Raw genomic sequence first — 9892 nt, 5'->3', positions numbered from 1 at the left:
GATATGGATTGGAAGCACGTTGAAGACTTGTTAGACTAAATTTTGGGGTTTGTGGTCCAGCACACAAGAACATACAAGAACCCAGAAGTTTAGGCTAGTGGTCTAGATGATGCAAGGGGTTCCCAGTGTGAGGAGGGGCTGAGTCGGGGACAAACGCAGGGACCCTACCAAAACCACTAAGCCACTCTAAAGGACAAGATGAGGACCCAGACCCGCACATTACAGCAAGTCAGCCGGCCAGTACTCGGCGCTGGTTTGGCAGGGTCCCCAGTTCCGGTGCAGTTCGGGCGAGGGAGGGTTCCGGCGCGGTTCCGCGGGGAGGGGCGGGGCTTCGCCTTCGGCAGCTCTGGGCCTGAGCTACTGGCGCACCGCACTGGGCGAGGGAAGCGGCTCCGGTGGGATGGAGGCGGGCGGCGTGGCAGACTCTTTCCTTTCCAGTGCCTGTGTGCTCTTCACCCTGGGCATGTTCTCCACTGGCCTGTGAGAGTGCGGATGGACTGGGCTGGGGCAGGACCAGGAAGTCAGGAAAGGAAAGTGGTCAAGAGTCATGGCTACAATTTCTGGCTGCTTTTGGAATCCAGAATAATAGTGAAAAGGGTTGGGTGATCTGGGGTCCTAGGCGAGGCTGGCTGCTCGGCCTGAGAGGCGATATCTGCTTGACGTTCAGGATGGGTGGCAAGCACTGAGGAAGCTTTTACCCACTCCTAACAATTTCCTTTGGGTCCCCTTCCAGCTCGGACCTCAGGCACATGCAGAGGACACGGAGCGTGGACAACATCCAGTTTCTGCCTTTTCTCACCACGGATGTCAAGTGAGAGTGTTGTTGGCTGTGGCGGGAAAGGCTGAGGGAGGTGCAAGAGAATCCTGGGGACCCACTGCAACCCCAGCCTCTTAAACCATAATTTTTCCCTCGCAGCAACCTGGGCTGGCTGAGTTATGGAGTCTTGAAGGGAGACGGGACCCTCATCATCGTCAATACTGTGGGCGCTGTGCTTCAGACTTTTTATATCCTGGCATATCTGCACTACAGCCCTCAGAAGGTAGAGGCCCTCCCGTGCACCCACTTCTGCCCTGCACCTGGCCATGTTGGCAGAGCATACAGTTTTATTTCCTGGAAGACTAGTAGGATGTCATTACTTCCTTTTCCTAGAAGGCCCTTCTGGTTCTCCTTCCCATAAAGTCAACCCTTCAAAATGCACACAGAGCCACCCACCCTCACCTTGTTCAAAAGGCTTACCCCAGCCCCTTGGGGTCAGTGATAGATACCCTGTGCTTTCCAACAGGTTAGGAAAAGAGGGCTATACTGTCTGATAGTCCTATAGGGTTAGGACAAGGGCCAGTTGCTAAGACTAAGTTAGCTCTGCTTCCCCACTCAATCATGCCAACATTTATTAGTCTTTTACTGTACGTATGTGTATGTGAAGCTCACATGAAGAGGGGAGGGGGAAAAGATGCTTTTCCCTTCCCTGGAGACCTCCAGTGTTGTATGGATGAGACTTCCTTCAAGTAACTGACTGAGAGAGACTGACATGAAGGCTGGGATAAAAGTTGATTTCCCCATTAGAGCATGGACGAAGACAGGAGGAGGCAATTCCAGCAGAGAGATCAGTGTGCTGGGTACACATGCATGTAAGACGCCTCTCCCCTGCAGCATGCTGTGCTCCTCCAGACGGCAACCCTGCTGGCTGTCCTTCTTCTGGGTTATGGCTACTTTTGGCTTCTGGTGCCAGACCTTGAGGCCCGGCTTCAGCAGCTAGGCCTCTTCTGCAGTGTCTTTACCATCAGCATGTACCTCTCTCCACTGGCTGACTTGGTGAGTGGGGGTGGCCAAGAAGTAGGGGAGATGAGAAGGGCTAGGCTCCCTGAGCCAGGGACTGGCTAATACTGGAGGGGTTGGGGAGTGGGCTGGGGGGAACCCAGCTCTTGGAGGAAGTCAAGGCAGCAGAGGTGAGTGAGTGAGATGCAGGAAGGGGCTAGATGAAAGACACATCACAGGGATTATGGTCTTTTTCATGAGGAAATTCTCTGGCAAGGATTCAGGAATGGTTCTATGAACCTGAACCAGGAATATTTTTGCCATAGGCCAAGATCATTCAGACTAAATCAACCCAGCGTCTCTCTTTCTCACTGACCATCACCACCCTCCTTTCCTCTGCCTCCTGGTCGATCTATGGGTTTCGCCTCAGAGACCCATACATCACGGTAAGCAGATTCTGGATGGGACATCTACAAAGCAGAAATAGTCTGGTCTTTTTGTTGTTGTTGTTTTGTTTTTCGAGACAGGGTTTCTCTGTGTAGCCCTGGATGTCCTGGAAGTCACTCTGTAGACCAGGCTGGCCTCGAACTCAAAAATCCGCTTGCCTCTGCCTCCCAAGTGCTGGGATTAAAGGCATGTGCCACCACCGCCCGGCAATAGTCTGGTCTTTACAGCAGCTTTTCGATTGCAGGTACCCAACCTTCCAGGGATCTTTACCAGCATTGTCCGCCTAGGGCTTTTCTGCAAGTATCCTCCAGAGCAAGACAGGAAATACCACCTTCTGCAAACCTGACCCCAAGCACCTTAGTGCCAACTTGATACCAAACAGAGCTCCTGTTTCTGCTGGTCCTTGTGACCAATTCCATGGATGCACTAGGTTGTGAGAAAAAGATGACTTTGGAAATAAAGGGATCAACGATCTTAGATCAGATGGGACCTATGGGATAAAATCACATTTTCAAAAGAGATTGTCTTTTCTCATTTTGGAGGCTGCGGTGGTATCTGTAGAATGTGCCTTAAAATAAACTGTTCCCTGCTCCTGCCTCTGCCTGCAGGGCTATGTGTTCTTCGCCATTCTCAACCTGCCTGACTCAACAGGTGGAGGGGCTAGTGACTGGGCCGGTAGGATTGGCTCAGAAAGGGTATCTGAAAGAACTAGAAGTTAGAAAGACCCAGGAAGACCTTTAAGAAAAAACTTGAAAGCTATAGAGAATGGAAGTTAGGGATACTTGCTTCCTGCCCATCCATGTATGGGAAGTCTGTAATCCCAGCACTAAGAGGTTGCAGCAGGAGGTTCACAGGTTGAGGGCAGCCTGGGCAACATAGCAGGTTGTAGGCCAGGTTGGACTACTTAGTAAAACCATATAAACAAATAAAAGTGGTTTGGGGATATAGTTCTGTTGAGGGCTTCCATGTTTGAAGCCCAGCACCACATAAACTAGTCATGGTGGGTTTAGCCTGTAATTAGGGAAGAGGTAGAGAATCAAGATAATCTCAGCTACTTGGCTGGGGTCACGGCCAGTCTGGGATTCATGACACCCTATTTCAAACAGAAAAAAAGAAAAACTTAAGAGGGGACAGAATACCACCAAAACGCAAAGCTAAGGCCTGGTAAGGTGACTCTCCTGCCCCTCACTTCTTGACCTCTGATATATAGACACCCCCACCCCTACCCCCAAATACCTATCCTCCACACTCAAAACTTAACAGAATTAGAAAATAAAACTGCATTTTAATGGGGAATGAGGAAAGATGTCCAGACTGGAATGGGTTTAGGTGTCAGAAGCGCAGCCCCCTGCGGGCTAAATCAGCTCGGGCCTCCAGGATCTGGCTCTGCAGCTCTCGGGCGGCGTCCTCGCAGTCGTGAAATGTAGCTACGCGATAGCCCACAGTGCCCAGGGCATAGCAACCAGCGGACACCAACAGGTAGGCAGGCAGTGGCCACAAGACCTCCCGGCAGGGGAAAGGCAGCTCCAGGCCCAGAGATCCCATAGTTAGGGCAGCCCAGGCAGAGCCCAGGAGAGCCAGTCCCCAAAGCCACTGTGTTAACTTCGTCATGTTTGCTGCAGGGAGAGAAAAAAATCGAAGCTAAGGATTCTTTCTACTATTAGCCGCTCTGCATCTGACATTCATTCCCAGTCATTGCCTCCCTCTTCCACCTTTCCACTCTACCCGCCACCTAAGCATACCTCAGTGTGTCGCGCTGACAAGGCCTGCATCGGCGTCCGGAAGTCCTTTTCTACTACCGCCCTTCTTCCGCGCTGCCTTCTGGGAGCGGTAGTTCTTATGACAATTCCGGCCTCTCTCAGATCCAGGTTAGTTACACACCGCTCTTGGAAAATCTGAGTTCAGAGTTTTTGCGCTGTTTTGTTCTGGAGACCCAGATCGATACCGGCTGGGACTTGTGGAAAGTCTGAGGATACGCCAAAAGGTTGCATTAAGATGAGAATGTTATATGCGCCCCCCCCCCCCCCCCGCGCGCTTAAACTCAGGTCTCCAGCGCAGAAAGCCCACGCATTCAATTATTCAAGCATTCTTCCAACACACCCATCAATCAGCAAGGATGAACAAGCCGCCTCACACCTGCTAGGCAAGTTCTCAACCACTGAGCCCTTTTTATTTTGAAACAGGATTTTACAGAGTACCCAGAATAAATTTGAACTCCAATTTGTGAGATCCTGTCTTGAAGAAATTGGCTGCTCATGTCAAATCGAATTGCAAATCACTGGCCCGTATACCGGTGACTCCAGGGCAATTCAACAAAAGAAGAAAGAGGACCATTCCAGGATATGGGTGCCTTTAGGTAGAGATACCAATTTAAACAAAACAAGGGGGAGGGGGGGTTCTTTGGCTTGATTTTTGGTTTGTTTGGGTTTTAAATCTGTGTGTGTGTGTGTGTGTGTCTATGTCTGTCTGTCTGTCTGAGGGTATGCTGGGTACATTTAGGTGCCTGCAGAGGCCAGAAGAGGATATCATATTCCCCGGAGCTGGAGTTACAGGTAGTTGTGAGCTGTCTCACAATGGAGCTAGGAACCAAATTCAGATCCTCTGGAAGAGCAGCAAGTGCATTTAACAGCTGAGCTGTTTCCAGCCTAGTTTTTGTTTTGTTTTTAGACAGTCTAATGTATTCCAAGCTGGCCTAGAGCATGGTATGTAGCTGAGGATGGCCCTGAAATCTTGATATTTCTGCTTTCCAAGTAGTAGAATTAAACACATGTGTCACCAAACCTAGCTTGAAGCAATTCTGTTGTCAGAAAAAAAAATGAATACATGAGAAATCAAGAAGTCTTGGAGACATACATGTAATCCCAAGATCAGGAGGCAGTGTTGCTCCAAGGTCAAGGCCAACGTGACCTACATAAGGAAGGCCCTGATTTAAAAGAAAAAAATTCTGGTATAGGTGGATTGAGTGTCCACTTGGGAATCACAAAGTGGAGACAGAGGTAGACTGTAACTCCAAGACCTACACCCTCACACAGACTTACAAGCGGGCAAAACACCAGTGCACATAAGATAAAAATTAATAAATGTTCAAAGACCCATTGTTCAAAGCTTTGTAGCTGGATTGGAAATTTAGTCTACTTTGGTATGTCAAAAAGTGATCTAGAGGGGCTGGAGAGAAGGCTCAGCAGTTAAGAGCACTGGCCGCTCTTCCAGAGGACCTCTGAGCCCCATTCCCAGCGCCGACCTGACGCTCTTAACCAGTTCTAACTCCAGTTCCGGGGGATCTGATGCCACCTTCTGACTTCCTGAGGCACCAGGCACATACTCAGATATACATGCAGGCAAAATACCCATACATATAAAATAAAATAGAAACAAACCAAAAAAAACCTTATTTTCTCAAAGCCTTCACTGTTAATCAACAATTATTATTATTAAAAAAAAAAAAAAAGTAATCCATGTCACTCAGATCACCAGGCAAGAGTAAAATGTGCCATTTTCTTTTTTTTCCTTTTCTTTCTTTCCCCGAGACAGGAGTTTCTCTGTAGCCCCGGCTGTCCTGGAATTCTAGTTCTCTGTAGCCCAGGCTGGGCTGAAACTCACAGAGATCCTCCTGCCTCTGCCTCTCTAGTGCTGGGTTCAAAGGTGTGGGCCACCATATCCTGGCCTCAATTTAAAAAATAATTTATTAATTTTAATTTTATATGCATTGGTATTTTGCCTGCATGGAAGTTTGTGTGAGGGTGTCAGAGCTTAGAGTTACAGACAGGTATGAACTCAGCCATCTCTCCAGCCCCTCAGATTTTGTTGATCATAATTCAAATTTTTTTGAGAGTATAATTGTTACTTTTCCCCTTCCACTTCCTTCCTCCAACCACTCCCTTGCTGTCTCTCAAATGTATGGCCTTTTTTTTACTCTTTTAGATTTATATTCTCCATGTATCAATGGTATGCCTGTATGTATGAATTTACCATGTATGTGCCTGGTACCCAAGGAGGTCAAAAGAAGGTGTCAGATGCCCTTGAATTGGAGCTACTGATGGTTATAAGCAAAGCATGTGGGTGGCAGCAACTGAACCCAGACTTGTTACAAGAACAGTACATGATCTTGTTTTGTTGTTGTGTGTTGTGATTTTTTTTTTTTTTTTTTTTTTTTTTTTTTTTTGTTTTTCAAGACAGGGTTTCTCTGTGTAGATCTGGCTGTCCTGGAACTCACTCTGTAGACCAGGCTGGCCTCGAACCCAGAAATTTGCCTGCCTCTGCCTCCCAAGTGCTGGGATTAAAGGCGTGTGCCCCAACTGCCTGGCAGATTTTTTTTTTTTTTTTTTTTTTTTTTTGGTGTGATCTTTTTCAAAACAGGGTTCCTCTATGTATTCCTGGTTGCCCTGGAACTCACTCCAACTCCATACACCAGGCTAGTCTTGAACTCAGAGATTAGTCTGTCTCGTCTCAGCCTCTTTTTCTCATATATATATGAGAAAGCTGCTGGCTTTCATTAGATACTTGTAAAACTGACCCACTTCTAAAACTATATAAGTTCCTTTGTTAAAGACATTTTTTTTTTTTTGCTTAAAGAAAAATGCCTGCGCCGGGCGGTGGTGGCGCACGCCTTTAATCCCAGCACTTGGGAGGCAGAGGCAGGCAGATTTCTGAGTGGCCAGCCTGGTCTACCGAGTGAGTTCCAGGACAGCCAAGGCTATACAGAGAAACCCTGTCTTGAAAAAACAAAACAAAAAACAAAAACAAAAAAAAAAAGAAAAATGCCTGCCCCTGCAGTGCCGACCTCCCTGTGAGAAAACGCTTCTCACAGGGGTTCTAAGGTTCTCCTCTGTCCTCCTCCAGAAACACAAGCAGTGCCTGAAGGAAACCCCGTATGTCTGCGTGTGAAATGCCCAGGATGCCTCTAATCTCCTGGCTCTTGTCCACACCCAAATGCTATCTTGCATGTTGGCTGCTCCATAGTCTTGTCAGCCTACAGCAGGAAAACCAAGGCTGACAGAAGGCAGGGCCTCATGACAGAAGGCGGGGCCTCAAACCTACTCAGGAAGGCCTGGCTGGACTCCTGCTACAGATGCAGAGGAACCAGAGAAACGAGCAGAATCTTGGCTCTGAGTCTTTTCAACCTCCCAGCTTCAGTCCTTCTCTCCCACCCAAAAATTAATAATGATCATGGGCAGAAAAATAACCATTCACCTAGAGGCTTGTGTGCCTTGGCCTATGGGACACCATGCTGTTTAATGGTCACATACTCAGGACAGCCAGGGCTACACAGAGAAACCCTGTCTCGAAAAACCAATAAATAAATAAATAAATAAATAAATAAAAGAATTTTTAAAAATGGTCACATACTGCAGTAGTTTTTTTTTTAATTTTATTTTTAAATTTATGTGTATGTGTGTGTGTATCATATATGTTCTGGTACCTGCAGAATCAAGGACAGGGCGTTGGACCACCCTAGAAATGGAATCCCACACATGACCAGACGTGTGCTGCAAACTCTGCAAGGATAGCATGTGTTATTAACCACTCTGAACCCTTCAGTAGGGAGTTTTTCATTAATACTTTTATTAATTTTTAAGGAACTCATAGAATGTACTCGAATCCTATTCCCCACTCTTCCTCTTCTACGCAGCAGGTATTTTTGTATCTCCATATGTGAATTGAAGAAACTGAGACACAGAGAATGCAAAAACTTAAGTAGTTTGCCCAAGGTCGTAAGATATAAGAGGCACTACTATGCTAGCCAACTCCAAACTACATTCTGAACGATCTCCCGGTTCTACTTTGCCAACACAGATAAGGGATCATTTGATCAGCAACTGATTGCTAGGTGCCAAGTACCTCGGAGAGTACCCATGCCTGAGCTTACCCCGCTCATCACAACAGCCGTGTGAAACATACACTATTATTGTCGTTAGGCAAGAAAGGCAAGTGAACCATAATCCAGACAATCTGACTGCAGAGGTCACCTCCATCACCAAATCAATAGAACAGAATTAGAAGGGGAAAAATTTTAACTAGGTGTGGTGGCACATGCTTGTAATTCCAGCACTTGGAAGAAGGAAGCAGGAGGATCAGAAGTTCAAGGTCACCCTCAGTTGCCTAATGAGTGTAGATATCTTTTCTACTTTGTGGGTTCTTTTTCCACCCTTCTCCACCCTTTCAACCCCCCAGACAGAAGAGAAAAAAAGACAGAGGGGAAAGGGCGTTGGCGATATTATCATTAGACTACTTTCTGTTGATTAGGGACAATGAGTTCCTTGGGGCAAGTTTCCTCTCTGCCTGGCAAGATATCTAATTTCTTCTTTCTTCTTTGCACACGACCACTTAACAAACCTCGACAATACACTCTCCAAAATTCCCAGAATACCAAATGTCACACAGTCTCAGAAACTATCTGCAGCTGGCAAAACCAAGTCCCTGTTAGAGCATGAGGCAAATCATAGTCAGCTGCTGTGGGCAGTCTGAAGCAGCCCCACACCTGAGATTAAAACAAAAACACATTCTTACACTGTCTTATAATATAAACATTTTAAAGAAGCCAAAATTCCAAGTTGTCATTACTAATGAGTTTGAAGCCAGTCTGTATATATACATACATAAATAAAAATAAAATTTAAAATTGAAAGGCCTACTGCAGCCTGTGACCATTAAACAGCTTGTGTTTCTGGAGAGAGATGGAGGAGAGCCTTTGCCTCTTATTCCCCCCACCCTTTGTCCCTCTAAGGCAAAAAAAATCTCCTTTGTGCTGAGAACGTTGTTTTGGGGTGATCTGAGCCATTATAGGTCAAGGACCCACAAGCCTCCCAGTGAGTATTTTTCTGCCAATGATCATTATTAAATCCTTTTTTATTTCTGAAGGGCTGCAGCTGGGAGGTAGAACAAGATGCAGAGCACCCACAGGGGCTGGAGCATGCTCAGCGGTTAAGACAGGGTTCTGTTCCCAACACCTACACGGCAGCTCAGTTATCTGTAACTCCAGCGCAGAGCACCCAAGGTTCTTCTCTGGCCTCTGAAGGCACTGCAGGCAGGTGGTGGCCAGGCAGACCTACAAGCAACAGGCTCATAACTGTTTTAGACCCTGGGACCAGGGACTTCGGTGTGTATTTTACATATCAAAGCAGACCTGATCTCCAGGTTCTCCCAGCATCCCTCAGTCCCTACCTGCCATACCCTGCCTTCCAACCCAGCAGCTGGACTGCCTTTTCTTCAGAGACTCTTCCCTATATAAGCCAGACATCTTGGTCTGCCCTCTCTCCTCCCTCCCCCTCTCTCTTTCCCTCTCTCTTCCCCCCTCCTTCTCCTTTTCTTCTCTCTCTGATTGCACCCTTTCTCTCCCCCCACTCCAACCTCACCATGGTAACTTGCCTGGCCTCAGTCCTTGGGGCCAGTGAACTCACCTGAGAGCAATTTTCCAATAAACCTGCATTTCATATAATCTAGTATGTCTTGAACCGGCTCATTTCACCGGCTGAGAAGTAACCTATCAATAACCATAAAATAAAAATAAATCTTTAAGAAGGGAGAAGAAATGAAATGAACAGTATCCTCAATTCATCACATAGTAGAGGTGGAATCTCTAGGAGGATGGATTGTTGGGCGAGCCTCTGGAGGTCCAGATGTGGCTGAGTGCAGAGGAAGGATCCAGGGACAGGCCCCGGGTTCACTCCTCAGCACCAAACACAGAAAACA

At 47.1% G+C, this 9892-nt stretch overlaps 2 protein-coding genes across 2 annotated transcripts; one reads left to right on the top strand and one right to left on the bottom strand.

Moving 5' to 3' along the window:
- Nucleotides 1-320: 320 nt before the first annotated feature.
- Slc50a1 (solute carrier family 50 member 1) lies at nucleotides 321-2798 on the top strand. The gene is made up of 6 exons (XM_034500297.2): nucleotides 321-480; nucleotides 734-811; nucleotides 917-1040; nucleotides 1652-1813; nucleotides 2083-2202; nucleotides 2448-2798. The coding sequence occupies exons 1-6, from the start codon at nucleotides 401-403 to the stop codon at nucleotides 2547-2549; spliced, it is 666 nt and encodes a 221-aa protein (XP_034356188.1). The 5' UTR covers nucleotides 321-400; the 3' UTR covers nucleotides 2550-2798.
- Nucleotides 2799-3468: 670 nt separating this feature from the next.
- Nucleotides 3469-9397, bottom strand: Dpm3 (dolichyl-phosphate mannosyltransferase subunit 3, regulatory). Its single transcript, XM_034500619.2, has 3 exons — nucleotides 9155-9397; nucleotides 3946-4169; nucleotides 3469-3819 (listed from the first exon to the last, which is right to left on the bottom strand). Exon 3 carries the CDS (start codon nucleotides 3812-3814, stop codon nucleotides 3536-3538), a length of 279 nt encoding a protein of 92 aa, XP_034356510.1. The 5' UTR covers nucleotides 3815-3819; nucleotides 3946-4169; nucleotides 9155-9397; the 3' UTR covers nucleotides 3469-3535.
- Between the last annotated feature and the right edge of the window lie 495 nt (nucleotides 9398-9892).

Source organism: Arvicanthis niloticus, chromosome 4 (assembly GCF_011762505.2).
Source record: "Arvicanthis niloticus isolate mArvNil1 chromosome 4, mArvNil1.pat.X, whole genome shotgun sequence".
NCBI classification, from domain to species: domain Eukaryota; kingdom Metazoa; phylum Chordata; class Mammalia; order Rodentia; family Muridae; genus Arvicanthis; species Arvicanthis niloticus.
The sequence above is the reverse complement of the archived record's forward strand: the minus strand, read 5'-3'. Positions and strand labels throughout refer to the sequence as shown.